The sequence below is a fragment of the Argentina silus genome (assembly GCF_951799395.1).
Source record: "Argentina silus genome assembly, chromosome: 22".
In the NCBI taxonomy this organism is placed as follows: Eukaryota; Metazoa; Chordata; class Actinopteri; order Argentiniformes; family Argentinidae; genus Argentina; species Argentina silus.
Window position 1 is genome coordinate 13,338,811 of NC_139676.1, and position 19,508 is coordinate 13,358,318.

At 47.6% G+C, this 19,508-nt stretch overlaps 2 protein-coding genes across 5 annotated transcripts; both read right to left on the reverse strand.

Annotated features, from left to right (window-relative positions):
- Window positions 1–1,955: 1,955 nt before the first annotated feature.
- On the reverse strand, window positions 1,956–6,857 carry golga7ba (golgin A7 family, member Ba; the record flags this gene model as incomplete). Its single annotated transcript, XM_083693398.1, has 5 exons — window positions 6,837–6,857; window positions 5,300–5,425; window positions 3,746–3,898; window positions 2,698–2,799; window positions 1,956–2,039 (listed from the first exon to the last, which is right to left on the reverse strand). The coding sequence occupies exons 1-5, from the start codon at window positions 6,846–6,848 to the stop codon at window positions 1,956–1,958; spliced, it is 477 nt and encodes a 158-aa protein (XP_083549524.1). The 5' UTR covers window positions 6,849–6,857.
- Window positions 6,858–7,203: 346 nt separating this feature from the next.
- zfyve27 (zinc finger, FYVE domain containing 27) lies at window positions 7,204–18,961 on the reverse strand. 4 transcript variants are annotated; one of them, XM_083693991.1, is made up of 15 exons: window positions 18,702–18,961; window positions 17,791–18,034; window positions 17,424–17,494; window positions 17,059–17,245; window positions 16,820–16,915; window positions 15,862–15,974; window positions 14,622–14,746; window positions 14,150–14,221; window positions 13,722–13,742; window positions 13,123–13,176; window positions 11,769–11,843; window positions 10,802–10,943; window positions 9,280–9,326; window positions 8,703–8,784; window positions 7,204–8,414 (listed from the first exon to the last, which is right to left on the reverse strand). In XM_083693991.1, the coding sequence occupies exons 2-15, from the start codon at window positions 18,027–18,029 to the stop codon at window positions 8,350–8,352; spliced, it is 1,389 nt and encodes a 462-aa protein (XP_083550117.1). In that variant the 5' UTR covers window positions 18,030–18,034; window positions 18,702–18,961; the 3' UTR covers window positions 7,204–8,349. The 4 variants fall into 4 exon arrangements, with proteins under 4 accessions (XP_083550117.1, XP_083550116.1, XP_083550118.1 ...); XM_083693990.1 differs by having other exon boundaries at window positions 11,769–11,858; XM_083693992.1 differs by lacking the exons at window positions 13,123–13,176; window positions 13,722–13,742 and having other exon boundaries at window positions 11,769–11,858.
- Window positions 18,962–19,508: the final 547 nt, after the last annotated feature.

The window sequence follows — 19,508 nt, forward strand, 5'->3', positions numbered from 1 at the left end:
ACCCCCTGAGTCTCTCATCCCAAATCTTGGCTGGTATCTTGTACAGAATAATACACTTACTTTGTTAGGCGCCTTTCAAGGCACTCAAAGTTGCCTTACATTAACAAATGTGTTTAAACCTCATCTCGACTATTATTTCAACTTTGTGTCTTAAAGGGTTGGTTCAGGTTTTTTTTTTGTCAGATGGCTCCTTACCCTGAAAATAGTCGACAGGCCGGGAGAAACTGTAATCCATGGTTCAGAGTTGTCTAAATAGCCATGACTAACGTCAGCTATCTTTAGCCACCGCTAACAAAACAACAATGCGAGTAATAGGGGCTCAAAATAGTTGTTCAGTGTTTGTGGCCGAATGAAAAGTATTTTCCAACCAAGTCAGAGAGTCGATCTGAGGTGATTGTGGCCACAAATGATCAACATGAGCGGCAGTAAACAAACGTCCCAATCTAGAACACGGACCTGCAAGCATGCACCCATGCACACACACGCTGCACACACATACACACACACAAAGTACAGGATCCCTTTGTTTACTGAGGCGGAGCAGTATTTATTTGATGTACAGTACCTCTACAGCCACACACACCTCGTGTATCAAACAACAAGCATTATGAAAGTTTGTTCCCTACGTTTGCATAAATACAGTATTATGTCACCATAAACAAAGACACTTCACATTGGGGAGAAAATTGAGTTTTGGCAGTTATGGTTCTTTGGAGGTTCGTATAGCGAAGAAAACAAGGAATGTGCATTTTCAAAACGGATAACGTTCAAGAGGAAGACTTTCTTTTTTTTCTTTTTTACTCGTTCACCCCTAAAGAATGCTACATTTACCTCTGTGTTTGCATAAGTAGGATCTATGAGAGTTGGTCCGCACTGTGATACAAGGAGGTTAGTTCAGGAGAGTGTCTGATACAAGCTACGCGTGACGTGAGCGGAACAACAGATCTGCTATCTACAGGTATACAGATGGTACAAGCTACATTCATCTGTGCTCAGTCGTCTGCCAGTCCATGTGACATACAGCTCAGCAGAGCTCAGCAGATCTACTCTTCTATACGTCTGTAATCCGTTGCCATTGGCTACAGGCAGAGTGTTCCGTAAGGAAGAGTGGCGCCAATGAAGGGGTACGTTTTCTGTTGGCCGACGGCAAACAGTTCCTTTACGTCGTACCAACTGAGCATGTTGCCAGGGAACCGGTTCTTAATCCAATAAAAAAAAAAATCGATATTGAGTAATTGAGATATCGATATTGAAGCTCATTGGCGCCACTCTTCTGATATTCCACTCTGGATACAGGCAGGTACTGTAGGTAGGTGTGTGGTGTGTGGTCTGTGTGTGTGTGTGTGTGTGTGTGTGCGGTCTCAAATGACACCCTACTTCCTACATACTACATTACTACTCCTCATATAGAGAACTACTTTGACCATAGCCCCTTGAGACTCTAGTACAAAAAGGGGTAAGTTAATCAATATGGGGAATAGGTGGTGTCATTTGAGATCTGCCCAAGGTGAATCTCGATTCGATCTGATCCACTCCCGTGTGGTTCAGTTGTGGTCCAGTTTCCAGTTGGTCGGTGGTTAGCGGTTCTGGTCTGGGTTTTGTGGTTGACCAATCTCATGTGATGCAGCTGGGTTCGGTCAGGATTAGGTTCGTAGCCCCTGTTCCAATACTTAAAAACTGCATCTTTCCTTCTGTCCTTCCTTCCTTCCTTCCTTCCTTCCTTCCTTCCTTCCTTCCTTCCACACAGATCTGAGACAGGTTGGACTAGCTGAAGCAACAGCGTGGTAACCTCGCTTTCACTAATCTAATCGCATACAGATCTGCCCTCACTTCAAGGGAGGGAGAAGGGAAGGATGCATGTGTTAAGTATAGTAACGGAGCCCCAGTGTCAGTGGCCCTGGTTCTCCAGACGGACCTCCAGGGAGCCAGGGGCCACGGTGGCCGTGTGTTCCCAGTCACCGAGCACTGCTGCCGGATGTGGAGCTGCTGCCTGAGCTGGAGCCACTGGAGCCCCGGTCCTCATAGATGGAGATCTCAATCTGAGAGGGAACAGTTCAAGGGTAACACACACACACACAGATGGAGACCGACAATGTTAAATATACACACACACATGCATGCATCCACACACACACACGCACACACACGCGCCCACACACACACACACACACACACACACACACACACACACACACACAAATGGAGACCGACAATGTTGAATACACACACACACACGCATGCATGCATCCACACACACACACACACACACACACACACACACACACACACACACACACACACACACACACATGGAGACGGGCACTGTTGAATACACAACAGTGAGTGCGAGTCAGAGCGACAGCCTCCGTTACATCCCACCCTCCTTTGCTGTAACCCCGCCTCCTCCTAGACCTGTCCGGGTCATATGTGTCATTGTGTCTGACAGGTCCGGGTCCTCTGCACGCCACAACATCGCCTTAAACCACTAAGGCCTAGACATCTGCTCGGGGAGCTCGACACAAGTGCTCACACACACGCACACGCGCGCACACACACACACACATATGGAGACCGACAATGTTGAATACACACACGCATGCATCCACACACACACACACACACACACACACACACACACACACACACACACACACACACACACACACACACACACACACACACACACAGTAAGGATACGACTCTCATGCCCCTCTCTATGGGGTCTGTGATGAGCAGACCTCGGGGAGCGTAGATCTTCTCATTCTGCTCCTGAATGTACCTGGCTATTTTCTTCAGCACCTGACAGAGAGAGAGAGAACAGAGAGAGAGAGAGAGAGAGAGAACAGAAAGAGAGAGAGAGAGAACAGAGAGAGAGAGAGAGAGAGAGAGAACAGAGAGAGAGAGAGAGAGAACAGAGAGAGAGAGAGGGAGAGAGAAAGGAGGTCAACTCAGTGGTTGGCCCCAATAGTCTCTCCTCTATTCATCACATCCTCCCTCCTCACTTCCCTTCTCAAAACGCGTTGGATGAAAAGATCCAAGCTTCCTCCTCCCCTTGCGTTATGTTTTCCTTCAATGCATTTTGAGACGGAAGCAAGAGAGACTGTTAGGACGCAACCAGGGAGTCAGAGGGACAGACAGAGAGCCACCAGGGCCTCAGCGGTAGAGGGACACAACAGAGAGCCACCAGGGCCTCAGCGGTAGAGGGACACAACAGAAAGCCACCAGGGCCTCAGCGGGAGAGGGACAGACAGAGAGCCACCAGGGCCTCAGCGGTAGAGGGACAGACAGAGGGCCACCAGGACCTCAGCGGTAGAGGGACAGACAGAGAGCCACCAGGGCCTCAGCGGGAGAGGGACAGACAGAGAGCCACCAGGGCCTCAGCGGTAGAGGGACAGACAGAGAGCCACCAGGGCCTCAGCGGGAGAGGGACAGACAGAGAGCCACCAGGGCCTCAGCGGTAGAGGGACAGACAGAGAGCCACCAGGGCCTCAGCGGTAGAGGGACAGACAGAGAGCCACCAGGGCCTCAGCGGTAGAGGGACAGACAGAGAGCCACCAGGGCCTCAGCGGGAGAGGGACAGACAGAGAGCCACCAGGACCTCAGCGGGAGAGGGACAGACAGAGAGCCACCAGGACCTCAGCGGTAGAGGGACAGACAGAGAGCCACCAGGACCTCAGCGGTAGAGGGACAGACAGAGAGCATGTCCAAAGGTTCAGAGAAATCCTCCCGTTCGACAAAGTCTCACCTTCTCATACCTCGTCTCCATGCAGAGGAAGATGACGTACGCGGTGGCGCAGGCCAGACACCCCTCCATGTACGACTGGCCGCCAATCTTCTCCGCCTCGGCGTAGTAGTTGTTCAGCGTCTTCACCGTGTCCTCGAACAACGTCCGTTCAATCTGGCGAACAGTAAGCCAAACACAGCTGTCAGAGTTCACACAGAGCTCCGGCAGTCTCGGGAACCAGTCAGGCTCTTTGGCCCTGTTCAGATTCCTCCTATCCTGTCGAAATCAGTGATTAGTGAAGAATGCATTTTTCAAAGTATCAATCAGCGCAGGCCCCAGTGTCTGTTTATATTGCGTGTATTCATCTGTCTCTGTCTGTCTGTCTGTCCCTTCTTCCTCCCCCTCATTCTCTCTCTCTCTCTCTCTCTCTCCTCCATCCCTAGTCTCTCTCTCCTCCATCTCTTGTCTCTCTCTCCTCCATCCCTTGTCTCTCTCTCCTCCATCTCTTGTCTCTCTCTCCTCCATCTCTTGTCTCTCTCTCCTCCATCCCTAGTCTCTCTCTCCTCCATCTCTTGTCTCTCTCTCCTCCATCTCTTGTCTCTCTCTCTCCTCCATCCCTAGTCTCTCTCTCCTCCATCTCTTGTCTCTCTCTCCTCCATCTCTTGTCTCTCTCTCCTCCATCTCTTGTCTCTCTCTCTCCTCCATCCCTAGTCTCTCTCTCCTCCATCTCTTGTCTCTCTCTCTCCTCCATCTCTTGTCTCTCTCTCCTCCATCTCTTGTCTCTCTCTCCTCCATCTCTTGTCTCTCTCTCCTCCATCTCTTGTCTCTCTCTCCTCCATCCCTAGTCTCTCTCTCCTCCATCTCTTGTCTCTCTCTCCTCCATCTCTTGTCTCTCTCTCCTCCATCCCTAGTCTCTCTCTCCTCCATCCCTAGTCTCTCTCTCCTCCATCCCTAGTCTCTCTCTCTCTCCTCCATCTCTTGTCTCTCTCTCCTCCATCCCTAGTCTCTCTCTCCTCCATCTCTTGTCTCTCTCTCCTCCATCCCTAGTCTCTCTCTCCTCCATCCCTAGTCTCTCTCTCCTCCATCCCTAGTCTCTCTCTCCTCCATCTCTTGTCTCTCTCTACTCTTTATTTCCTTTCTTTATCTCGTCCCTCCCTATGCACTTTCTCTCTCTCTCTCTCGCTCTTCTCCTGCCCTCCCTCCCCCTTTCCTCTTCATATCCCCACCCTTCTCACCCTCCCTCCCTCCATCCATCCCTCCCCTCTCACCCTGCTGTCCAGTTCGGAGGGGAACACCCTCCCCCTTTTCATCTTCGTAATATCCCCACCCTTCTCACCCTCCCTCCCTCCATCCATCCCTCCCCTCTCACCCTGCTGTCCAGTTCGGAGGGGAACACCCTCCCCCTTTTCATCTTCATAATATCCCCACCCTTCTCACCCTCCCTCCCTCCATCCATCCATCCCTCCCCTCTCACCCCGCTGTCCAGTTCGGAGGGGAACACCCTCCCCCTTTTCATCTTCATAATATCCCCACCCGTCTCACCCTCCCTCCCTCCATCCATCCCTCCCCTCTCACCCTGCTGTCCAGTTCGGAGGGGAACTTGGTCTGGAACCTGCAGGTGGTCCCCTCACTGTAGTCTCTCTGGATGAACACCTTGTTGGCCAGAGATGCACTGTGCCTCAACTCCTGCAGGTTATGGAACTATGGGACGCGCGCACACACACACACACACACACACAAATAAATTAATCTCAGACCGAAAGAGCGAGAGAAACATACAGTGCTTACAGAAGGAGAGACAGCAAAGAGACAAATGCAGAGATCAGAGCCTTGTATAACTGTCTCATTGCTCAAATCTTCATTGTAGTATGTGGATACAGTTTTATAGGCAGACTTATGTGTATTGACATAAGCCTTATGAGAATGAACTACAATATATCCAGATGCACATCATTATGATACACAGTGACCTCCCTCTCTCTCTCTGTCTCTCGCCCTGCCCCCCGCCCCCCCCCCCCCCCTCTCCCTCTGTTCAAAGGTAATGTATACAAACAGCCGCTGATGTTGTAGTCTTTAGAGACATACGATGATAGAGGAGAATCAGTCAGCGTGTGATCAATCAAACTCTGTCTGGGCTCTGCCCGGCTCACTCTTGGACATGAGCCCAGTCCAAGACACACTATCTACCCTCTCGAACGCACACTCTCAGGCCAGACCAGGCATTGTGATAGCCAGAGCGGGGAGACACGCCAGGGGGAGATGGGACAACATTACAGCACGGCTCACAACAAATCAATCTCTGTTGGAATAGGATTAAGACCGAAGGCCGAAAGACCAAATGTTCGCTTTTTCGCTAAGCCTATGGTCGCTTGGTCTCTGTGGTTTGGGGGGTGGGGGGAGAATGTTTTTCTAGTTTTCTTGACACCGAATTATTCCTTAACACTGATATTTCCATTAATTTCCATTCCCGCTGCACAAAGAAAACGGTAAAACGGCATTTAAGCGAGCAACACAAATTAAATGACGCGTGAAACAGCGGTAGCCTATTTCTCTTGACGATTCCCGCAGCCGCTGTCCATGGTGCTGATATCTCTGCGTGTGCGGCCACCGGCTACAACAGCACCGGCCAGTAACCGGATTAACGGCGCTGCTCGAGACAAAAAAAGAGATCCGCTTTCACCAAAACAGCTTAACGTCGCCAGCGTAGAATGTTTATGCCTGTGTCCCAATGGTGTGGGCTAAAGCACGCCACAACCAGAGCGAATTTCACATCTATTTAGGCACGTTGCCTGTACGCCTCGATTTTGGAAGACGTCAATTTGACAATTACACTTGTGCTCATTGTTAAAATTGGCCTAAAATAGGACACGATAGCTCCCCCTTATAGATAATGCGAAAAATACTTTTTAAAAGAAAAAAAACGGTCGTTATCCTTTGTTTCTTGGGAGGAGTGAGTATTATGGCATGGAGGCAATCCATCCTTGTTACATGCTGTACTCCCTGCACCGATAACGCCACAGGACACGCTGAACTACGGTCTTGGAAGGACATCAAAACATACATATACACAAAAAGGCAAACTGGATAACAAAAAGAAAATACCGATTCTCACCTCTGTCGCCATGTTGCCATCCGACAGCGTAGGGCTAGGACGTGTCCCGGAGCTGGAATCGCTTTAGTGGGACACGGGGACGGCCAGGAGGGGTGGAGGAGGACGGGCGGGACGGGGGGAGGGCCGATGGGCGTGGTGTACGGAGTACGCTACAGTAATAGCAGCAGGTGTCCTGTAGTGTGTTGACAATGATCATATAGGTTTTCATTTGAATTGAACTGGCAGGGAGCTCCGCTTTGACAGATCCCCCTGAGACACGTATTTACAATGACAAAGGATGTCAATTCGACATACTATAATATTATATTCCTCGTGTACAGAGCTTTGGAGAGCTCGCGATGATCACAAAGAAGGCACGAGTCAGACATTCCAATCATCACGCTGTTTATTGAATCAATGAAGGTTTCTGTCCATCCTCCATTTCGTCAAAATATACAGAATTAATAAAATATTCAAAAAATGTACACTTAATAATGGGCATTAAATAACATATGGGTACAGTAGATTTTTTTTTTTTACAGTAACAACTCTTCCATGACCATGGTAAAAAGCATACCATCTACATTCGTATGCGTCTAAAAAAACACAGTTTCCCTCTGAAATCCACTATTTTGGTTAGGTTGCCCCAAGAACTTTACAGTTGCTCCTCAATCTTGACCTTTTATGCAACCGTTACCAATACAGTAAAAATCCACAATACCAGGGTCCATCTTAAGGTTACGCCTTTATCCAACAACATCTGATGTGTGAGCAAAGAAGTGGGCTAAAGCGAGAACACACGCACGCATGCACACACACACACGCGCACACACACACGCGCACGCACACACGCACACGCACACACGCACACACACACACACACACACACACACACAGTCAGCAGTATCCTTATATTCTGGAAAGGTTGGAGACAAAACCTTGTCATTCCCTGGACCCTGCTAATAAAGCAAACATCACCGTGTATGACACAAGAACCGTGTATGACACGAGAACCGTGTATGACTCATCTCAACGCAGGTCTTGCTCTCTCGCTTTGCACAAGCCAAGGTCGGCTTTTGAAGCCTGACGGTTCTGGCCCGGACCCAGGCTCTGGGTATACCTCCAGGGGGATGGATAAAAGAGGCTAGTCTGCAGGGAACCATGCCCAGCCTCAGAGCTCTAGGTCCTGGGTAGGAGGGTTACTGAAATACCCCTCCCTGGGTCTCCTTGGCTGGAGGTTTGCGGGGAGAGCAATTTGGGGCCGATGGTTGCTGAGCATATCGAGGGTCCGCTTTCAGTCTCTCAAACAGGCTTTGGACCAGCGACAAGCAGGAAGGAGGGGCGGCGTATTAACGTTACGACAAGCAACACCCCTAATCCCCACCCTACAGAGTCCTTGCCTTGTAGCCAAGGGGATCAGGGCATTGTATTATGCTGGTGGAGGGATGAGAGGTGAAAGGTGAGAGGCTGTTTTGGGGCGCAGGGAAAAAGGCAGCAAGCTGATCATCATCATCATCATCCCGCTCTTTCAGTCTCACTTGCTGAGGGTGGAGTTGCAGGCAGCACATACAAACACTGTCTCTCTCTGGGCCTCTGGGGCTGAAAAGAGAGAGAGGGGAGGGATGGAGGAATGATAGAGGGAGTGAGAAAAGCGAGAGAGAGAGAGAGAGAGAGAGAGAGAGAGAGGGGGGGGGGGGGGGGGGGGGGAAAGAGATTTCAGTAAATAAGTAAAAAAGAGGAGAAAGACAGCAATACACAGAATTAGATGAGCAAAAGAGAGGAACAATTTCCATCTAATTATTATAATACAACTAACACATTCTTTTTTTGTACCCAGAAAACATAAGGCTTCATTTAATTCTGTATGGTTTGGCTTTAGACTCTCACCTGTAGCCCCCATGCAGGACTTGAGCACCTTGAAGGAGCAACATCGCGAGCAGAAGCTGTTGCCACAGTTACTACAGCTCCTCTGAAACAGCAGAGTGGGTAGAGCACAGTGATGTCATGATGACAGAGATTACTGATAACAACAGAATATTAATAACAGTTCAGTCACTCGATACACATGATAGTAATTCTTTCCAAGTATTCCGTTGGTGACCTGTAAAACATGTGATATGACATTATACAATAGCTTAGACCCGGGGCATGGCTGCTTGAAGCCTTACTTTCATCATGGAAGCTTTAAAATCAAGACAATTGAGTTCTATAATATGGTCAATGCAACAGAGACATCTATCGTGGTCCTGTGGTCCTCTGTGGCTCAGTTGGTAGAGCATGGCGCTAACAACACTTTTGATTCCTGCTGGGACCATATATACTTTGGATAAAAGCGTCAGCTAAATGGCATATATTATTATCATTATTATTATTATTATTATCGAGTCTAATATGCAATACATGAGTGATATAATCCTTGTATTTGATGTATTTGATTACTGTAACGATAGGTTGAAAAACGTACCCTTTTCTTCAACACTGAGAAGACAGCATTGCAGTTGGAGCAGTTGCCTTTGGAGAAGAGAGAGAAAGAGAGAGTAAGATGGAGAATATTTTCTATACACCCAAGAAGAAGGAATTATGCAAATTGTAGGCTTGTTCTCCAGGCTTTGATCTGCATGCTATTCAAAGCCTGATAGTAATAAAACCCCCTATGAAGTTCAGAGTTTCGTACATAAAGCTTCTGGGGAGGTACTTATCAGACAAATCATTGGGTCGTGGAGGTGAGACTCCAAAATGGAAGTCTTCAGAGAACAGACGTGAAGGGAACCTTCGCTAGGGAAGTTAACTCAAGATTTAAAAAAGAGAAACTGAAAGGTTGACCTCCTGTGTTGGGGGTCAAAGTGAGAAGAGGGTCAGGAAGAGGAAGAGGAGGATGAGGAGGAAGTAGCCATCAGTACCAGCTAATGCAGTACGTCTGGGAAAACCTTCATTTTTCATGAGAAATTTCCAGGGAGGTTTTCTACACTCCCGACAAATTTAGATAGGTGGGGTTCAGAACGAAATCGAGGAATCAGGAGGAGGCTCTGAGGAATAACGATAGCCGGATTTCCTGCGCCTAAACGTCTCTTCCCATTCCGTCTATAGGACACGGAAGCCAACGATTTAAACGGTTACCTGGTTACCTTGTATTTGTGGAAGACAAGGCAACACGTTCAACTTGGGAGGCTTTTTATTTTTTTCAGTGGGGCAGTCCCACTCTTATATTTTTTGTTGGCTAGAGACAGTGAAGACAGACAGGAAAGTAAGGAGGAGAGGGCATGTCAGCAGGGCATGGGCCGGATTCTAACCCATGCCGACAGGGGCACACGTGTGCATTGTAGGCCACGGTGCTAGACCACTGGACCATCCCAGGCCATGGAGCTAGACCACTGGACCACCCCAGGCCACAGTGCTAGACCACCAGACCACCCCAGGCCACGGTGCTAGACCACCAGACCACCCCAGGCCGTGGTGCTAGACCACTGGACCACCCCAGGCTGTGGTGCTAGACCACTGGAGATCAAGATCAAGATCAAGATTTCTTTATTTGTCACGTGCATACAAGTATACAGTGAAATGCAAAAGTGACAGTGCCACAGAGTAGTGCAACAACACAATAAGTTTTAAAATACAATAAAATAAAAATAGAAGTACTAAAAAATATACAGTATGGACAGTATAAACAGTATAAACAATATGAACAGTATAGCCAGTAAGCAATATAAATAGCAGATGGATGATTATGTGTGTGCATATGTGTTAGAATGACAGTGCATGTGTGAGTGACTTGAGGGGGGCACTGGTGGGGTCATCGTTGACAATTCTGATGGCATGGGGGAAGAAACTCAGTCTTAGCCTCTCTGTTTTTGCTGCATGACAGCGGAGGCGTTTTCCTGACGGCAGCGGCTGGAACAGTCCACCCCAGGCCGTGGTACTAGACCACTGGACCACCCCAGGCCACAGACTTGGGAGACTAAGGAGAAGGAGGTCGAAGGTCAACTTGCCTGTGTTGTTGGTGGGGTAGCGTTTGCGTAGCTTCTCCGTCAGCTTGGACACCTTGCTGCGGATTGGCTCGTTGCGACTCAGGAGACCGTTGTCCGAGACTGTGTCAAAGTCTGGGGTTCCCATGGAAACATCATCATCCTCCTGATGGGGGGTGGAGAAAGAGAAAGAGAGGGGGGAGGTGAAACAGAGAGAGAGAGAGAAAGGGGTAGGGTAAGAAAGAGAAATATGAGGGGGAGGTTGGGAGGGAGATAGAGGGGGGGTGAAAGAGGTGGAGAGAGTGAGAGAGGTGGAGAGAAAGAAAAGAAAGACAGAGGAGAGGTGAAAGAGAGAGACAGGTGAGGGGGAGGTTGGGGGGGGGGGAGAGAGAGACAAGTGAGATGGGGGGATGTTATCAGTAATCTAACACCTACTCCAACACCAACAACTTTGGAAGGTTAGCTGTGTTTTCCAGAATGAACACCAGGGGGAGCCAAGAGTACACACATTTGATGAGATGCAACAGGATGAAACTGTCCTTTTGACGCTTGATCTAGGGTTAGTTTCTGCATTCTCCCCCAGCTGGTCCTAGACCTGGAGCTATGGGCAGCTATTACCCCCAAAGACCCACCGCATGCCAAGGCCAGTCCTGTTCCATCTCCGAGACCGTGGATCCACAAACAAACACAAACCATGCACATCATTTCCCGTACAACCAATACCCTCAAATAACCATGACGAAAAGGGGGAGGTTCCAAACAGGAGAGGTCAAACCACCACTTCCTGTGACACCAGCGTGATCAGACCAAAAGACCAGGAAGAGAGAGAGAGAGAGAGAGAGAGAGGGGAAGAGAGAGAGATGTTCCTCCAATGCTTTTCGAGAAGGAAGCGAGTGAAGGACGGAGGAGAGGACGCGAGGAGTTGAGAAAGGCCCCTAGTCCACCACAGGTGACAAAGAGATAGGACATCATCGGCCTCTGGGCGTGGCACCTTAGTCTCCGCCCACAGTCGGCTCTGCACGTGTCTCCACGTTATCTGGGGGAACCAATCACCAAAACGCCACGCCTGCACACAACGGGCCTGCCAATCACAGGACAACAACTTGAAGAAATATGCCAGACTTATTTTCAGAACGAACGGGCCCGATGGTGATACATCTAATTAATTTGAAAAACATCTAATTAAAAAAAACTAATTAATATATCATTTATAAATAGATTTTAGCACTGTCTATTGTTCTCTTAAAACACAACAATAATAACCAATAAATTAATATTATTATATAATATTTGTACTTATATTGTGCATTTACGTAGGGTGCAATTTAGCATTTCTTTTTTATTGTATATTGTGTACAACATTGTTGAGATTCCCGTGCAAACCAAGCATGTCATAGTACATGACAAACACAACTCTGAACGCTGAACTATAGGAGGCTGATGAAGAAATGCAGAAATCATTTGACCACTTCTGAAATTATCCATTAACACTATTAAAAGTATTCTACCGAGTGCTGGTTTTTCCTTTCTTTGTCTGTAGATGTTTTTTTATTTGATTTTTTAGGTGAATTGACTACAGTCAAGTTGTATTTTGAGTGAACTCTCCCTTTAAGCCAATACGCAGTCAGTTGGAGGTCGGGGTGATTTAAAAAAAAAATAAATAAATAAAAATAAATAAATAGAAAAAAAAAAAGTGAAATATGTCACAGTGCTCTGATGAAGTTATCCGATACACACATACTGTAGCATACACAGAAACATGCAACCATGACACATACACACACAGACACACACAGACAGACACACACAGACATACACAGACACACACACACAGACAGACACACACAGACAGACAGACAGACAGACAGACAGACACACAGACACACACAGACACACACAGACACACACAGACACACACAGACACACACTCTGATTCCATGCCAACTCTGTACATACTGGCAGACAGGGCCGCTGCTCTCGTGAGGGGCCGGCTCTCCACTTACCACTAAGACAGACACACACAGACACACACAGACACAGACAGACACACACACACACACACAGACAGACAGACACAGACACACACACACACACACAAACACAGACAGACACACACAGACACACACACACAGACACACAGACAGACACAGACACACACAGACACACAGACAGACACAGACACACACACACACAGACACACACACACACAGACACACACACACACAGACACACACAGACACACACAGACACACACACACACACACACACACAGACAGACACAGACAACTCTGTACATGCTGGCAGACAGGGCCGCTGCTCTCGTGAGGGGCCGTCTCTCCACTTACCACTAAGACTGGAGGCGTCTCCTTGTTAGGGAGCAAGGCGACACACAAGGGCAGCTAAAACAGAGAGATTATTTCCTCAGGAGGTCCAGAAACTGGTTTTTACAACAGAAATTCAAAATCACGCCTGTAGGTGAAGTCAATGCGGATTTCGCTGACTAAGCTCATGCGTGGAAACACGATAAACAAGATCATGTGTGTCTGTTTGTCAAATTCGGGGGAAAAAAACAAATGAAAAAGAATCTGCAGGAAGAAGTCCTGTTGACGGCAACACAGCCAAATCATGGACTTGTCTTGCTTAGAGGGCGTAAAAGCTCTCTTAAGAGCAAGGTTCACACACACGTTCACACACACACACACACACACACACAGCACTTGGTTCTGAGGTAACATCACACAGCACAGCAACACACACTTCAGGAAGTTAACACAATTTAGTGGGTGGGAATATATCCACCTACAGCTAATGTGCTACAGTTTAGACATAGCTAGCTAGTTGGTTTGTTTCAAATGTTGTGTGTCTCCAACTTGAAACCCATTGACTATTTACTGACTATTTACTGACTATTTACTGACTCCCAACAGAAGGGGGCGCAACTCACCTGCGAGGTGCTGGGGGGCTCCTGAGTCAGCGGAACGGTAGAAACAGAACAGGAAGTGAGTCATCAGCACAGGAAGTAGTCAGACAGCAGGGAGAAGAGGAGAAGAAAGGGGCCCTGTTCCAATACTTTTAAAATGCATCGTTCCCTCATTCCTTCCTTGAGGTTAGCATTCAAAAATAATTTGACAGGTGAAAAGCACTTTGTAGTGGAAGCCTGGATTTAGCCCATCCTATCATGTTAGATCAGTGATAACACCAAGCACAAAATGAAGGAGAGATGCTTTCTAAAGTATTTGAAGAGGGCAGAAGTCTGGTGTGACACTCGAAATCAGACAGGGCTTGGATAAAAACAGAGACAAAAGCAAAGTTAAGAAGACGGGGAGGAAATAGGTGAAAACTGAAAGTGAGAGTGTGGTCAGAAGTCTTTACCTCAATGGCGTCTTTAAACTCATCATCAGGCTCTGCCTCTTCAGCTTCCTCCACACTGCCAGGGGACAGGTCCTACACACACACACACACACACACACACACACACACACACACACACACACACACAATTTTTTACCACAGAATAAAGCTCCAGAGGATAAGCTGGATAGGGGGATTACTGTGAATGCAGTGATCTCCGTTAATGTACAGTACACTATTATCACAAACACACTCTCATTCACATTCTCTCTCTCTCTCTCTCTCTCTCTTTCTCTCTCAATTATAACAGCTCTCTCTATCCCTCGTCATATTTAATCTTTCTCTCCCCCCTCCCCCCCTCTTTCTCTCTCCCTTCGTATTCCCCATCTCTTTCTCTCTCTCTCTCTCTCTCTCTCCCTCTCTCCCTCTCTCTCCCTCTCTCTCCCTCTCTCTCCCTCTCCCACCACCACCACCAACCCTTCCCCCTACTCACCTCCAGGCTGGTGGGAGTGGGGGTCCGGTCCGGGAAGCTGGCTGAGTCCAGTTCCGGGTGGTCCGTCTCTCCCTCTGCGGACTGAGGCTGGCTTGGGTTGAACAGCTCCCTGAGGTCCAGGACGACTGCAGAGAGCAGAGGGACCACAGGATGAGAATAACAACACTGGATGAAATGATAATCATTTATTCAAAGACACTGAGTTGGTGTACAGGTTGGGGAGGCGGCATCTGCTGCCTGGGCTGATTTCGGGGCCTTCTTCCCGTTCGGTGGTGGGTGAGCTACTGAAATCTTCCAGGCTGAGTCTCCCCCCAGGGAGTTTTTCCTTGCCACTGTGCCCTACATTTTTCTCTCCTCTGGAGAGTGTTTTTTGCTTGGCTTACTTTTTGGGCATCTATGGTTTGTTGTTAGTTCATATTGTTTGGATTGTGTTTATTGTTTATATTGTTTAGTTTTGCAACATTTGTCTATGTAAAAACACTATACAAATACATTTGATTCAATGTTTGGAGCAAGTTCCTTTTCAATACCGTCAATTTAATTGTTTTGAAACTCTGAGCCAATTCCAAATCCCAAAGCTTACAGAAGAATGTAAAGAACACACACACAGTTGAGTTGCTGACTATTGGAACATGCAGTATACCCAGATACAATGTTTTGAAAAGTCATTGAAAATGAATGCCCCTTTTTTCAATTGGAATTCAATTCACTTCCGGAATTCATGGAATTAAAAAAGAATTGGCCCTAACCCTGAGGTGATGTAACAGGGCTGTGTCCAACTGAACCAAAGATAGTGAATGATTGACAAGATGGCCAACCGGTTTGTTTACCTATGTAAAGACACTGGAATCACCCACACATTCGCTGGTTGAATAATAGAGTTAGAAACACTAGAAGATGCACGCCCCTAAATGAACTGTGATTATGAGTAGCGCCATGTAAATTTTCTTCATCTTCTGTGATTTGAGTGGGGGTAAAATCAAATGTTGGTGATTCACTGCCACCTGCTGCGCTGGAGTGGTAGTATCAACCCAGCTCCAGTGTCTTTGGCACCAGAAAAGGCATTTACAATCTATAAATAAACCTATTGAGGAAGAAGACCATGCATTGATCCAACTGGCTGATGCCTTCTCAACTCTGACCGAAGTTGACTACATGGGACCCCTCATCCTGCCACAAACGAGACGAATGGGAACGACAGCTGTTGCCGACTCTTTGCATCTCTATGGGTTGAACTGACCTCTGCAGAAGTCTCTGTTCCACAGAAAGAGGGCGCTGTTGAGTGAGGCCAGCACCCACCCCACCGGAGCAGAGTACAGCAAACACAGCACAACCAGCAGAGCCCCATAGAACCTACAGAGGGAGAGGAGTTAGAGAGAGGGGAACACTCTCTCACACTCACACACACACACACACACACACACACACACACACTCTCACACACACCTCTATCTGGAAACTCTGTGAGTGCATTCCAGGGGCAGTGAATGTCAACAGGGAACAGTGTAACACAGCGGCACTGATCTGATGTCTGGCACACACACACGCGCACACACACGCGCACACACACGCGCACGCACACACACAGGCACGCACACACACACACACACACACACACACACACACACACACACACACACACACACACACACACACACACACACACACACACACACACACACACACACACACACACACACACACACACACAGATAATCTTTTTAAATAATCTGCTTGATAATCTGCAGGACATGGAATGGCTGTCCCAAGCACAGGACCATAGATACAGTATGGGTTCATTTGTGATCTCTATGTTGGGCACTGAGCTAAAGTGCCATTTTAAACACAAACTACGGTGCCACTCTAGACTATATGTATGATATCTACAATGGGTGTATGATATCTCTAATGGGTGTATGATATCTCTAATGGGTGTATGATATCTCTAATGGGTGTATGATATCTCTAATGAGTGTATGACATCTCTAATGGGTGTATGATATCTCTAATGAGTGTATGACATCTCTAATGGGTGTATGATATCTACAATGACTGTATGATATCTCTAATGAGTGTATGACATCTCTAATGAGAGTATGATGTCTATAATGAGTGTATGACATCTCTAATGAGTGTATGACATCTCTAATGAGTGTATGATGTGTGTACATGTGTAGATAGGCCACTGTGGTACTGACCTGGAGGACATAGTGTGACTGTCCCAGTACAGCACCTTGTATACGGACTCTGCAGACAGGCAGGCGTGGGACAGCAGGTCATCCAGCTGCTTTAGGCTGAGGGGGACAAGCAAACAAACACACACACAGTGATCGCAAAAATATCAGCCCAGTTTAAATGCGCGAGCACACAGACACAGACACAGACAGACACAGACAGACACAGACAGACACAGACAGACACACAGACACACACTCACAGGTCTTTGACCTCCAGCATGGCCTCCTGTCGGGTCACGTGGACTGTCTCCATGTCTCTGCGCTGCACGGCATGGTACCGCCTCCTCTGTAGCTCCGCCTCTGTGGTCCTACTCCCACACCTGTCCTGCAGGTAACCCAGGGCAGCGGGGGCCGACACGCCCAGTAGACATACAGTGAACCAGCCCACTGGACAGAGCAAGAGAGATATAGAGAGATGGAGAGAGAGCAAGAGAATAATACCGTCAAAGATAGCTACTACACCTACACAGCATCACCTGCACAGGTAACTAAATACAGGTACATCCATTACACACATGCACTACAACACTAATAAAGAACAGCCACATCTCTAGCTGTCACTCACCTTCGCCCAGCGTGAGGAAGAGGATGTTGAGCAGCAGACAGACCAGCAGAGAGCACAGGGGCATCCTCCACCTGAGAGGGGGGGACCCAGGGTGTGTGAGAGCAACACTACAGCACACCATCAGAAACATTGTGCCATGCTCACATTGGGGGGGACAGGTCTTTGGTAATGGTGTGACATGTAAGCTTGGAACAAAAACAACATTTCTCTCTGTGACCTCACACACAGATGAAATCCACAGACAGACAGACAGACAGACAGACACACACACACACACACACACACACACACACACACACACACACACACACACACACACACACACACACACACACACACACACACACACACACACACACACACACACCCTAGTAGGAAGCGGGCCAGCTCTATGCTGTCAGTGAGTGGCTCCAGGAAGAGGGTCATCCTCTTGTAGGACACCACCATGTTGAGGAGGTCAAAGGTCGGGGCGGAGCGCGGGCTGCCCAGCTCCGAGCGGTCCGGGGAACCGGGGGTGTCTCTGTTGGGGGACAGCTGGACAAGTTCCCCCCGGTCCCCTGCAACCCTCTGATGGGGGTCCTGGGACGCCCCAACGCCAGGCTGCATCCCGCCTGGAGCAGGGAGAGAGAGAGAGAGAGAGAGAGAAAGTGTGTCAGTGTTTTCCCCAACTGAGGCACAGGGCACCTTTCTCCCTGGGTTACACATGAAGAAGCACATTGTACTGCGTTGATTTATGACGTGAGCAATAGAAATAAGGTTTCATCTGATTAGATCTGATGACATCACAAAAGAATCCTTTCTCATTCATTGATGTGGACTTGGATAAGTGGAGAGTTTCTTTCCTATATAGCTCGAATCAATCACATCTTGGGGAGAACCGCTAATCATTTACTAGCCGTTTACATTACGCAAACAAACAATTGCGAATAGCTTGCAAGACTCGAGACCAAATTGAATCAAGCGGGGTAAGATCAAGGACAATCTACAGTGATTGTAGGTAAGTCATGATGACCTAGCCCGGCTTGATCATTCTACATTTACATTACATTAACTCTGAGTAGTAGTAGCTGTAGAGAATGGAGAAAATAATAATACAGCTGACTTATGAGACACAAACAGTAACAGCTGGACATCTGAAGTAGCTCGGTGTCACAACTACATTGAAAATGAGATAATAGCAACACAGCCGACAGTCGCATGACGTGCAGATAGATAAAGCTTTTTAGCTTTAAATAGATTATATTTAAACATTTACAATAGAATGCAAACAGTACAAACCTGATCAGCGGGCAAACAGAGCAAAAAAAACGTAGCTAGCCAGCTAACGTGTGCCTTGCTTGCAAGAATATCCAGGTCCAAGCGATGCTTAATTGTCAAACCGATACTAGTATCTGCCAAAACAATCGTAACACGCTGCCCTTCGACCGTCCGCGCAGGGCAATAATCCTCTTATTTTGAAGTCAGTCAACCGCATTCGGTTTTCGAGTCGTCGTTGTGAACTTTAGCTTAAAATTTCGGGTCAACTATTAGGAAGTGTATTGCCTGCTGCGAGCGAATTGAGTTTACTTCCGCAACAGAATCAGACTGGCCAATGGATCGCAGAACGCATTGCAAGGATGGAGAAAGTACAGTAAATAGAACAGATGACAGACTACGTCGATTTGTGGGCCACTCTAACAAACTGTCACTAGGTGGCTCCATTGTCAAGCTATTGTTTCAAGTTTCAAGTTTCAAGTTTATTTGTCATTACATCATACACAAGTATACAATGCTTGAAATGCTTAAGGCAGAGCAGCTCGACAACTTCTTCTTTTTTTTTTTAAATATGTTTTTTTAGGGCATTTCTGCTATATTGGGATAGAGATAATAGAGATTGACAGGAAGGATGGGTGAGAGAGAGAGGAGGGATGACATGCAGGATATGTCGATGGCCGGAATCGAACCAAGGACCTTGCGATAATATGGTATGCGCCTTAGTGTGCTATGCCACTGAGGATCAAAATCAGAAATACAGTGTAGTAAGTACAAATGTAAACATAATCATCAGCATAAATGTAAACATAAATATAAGCACTAAAGCAGTAA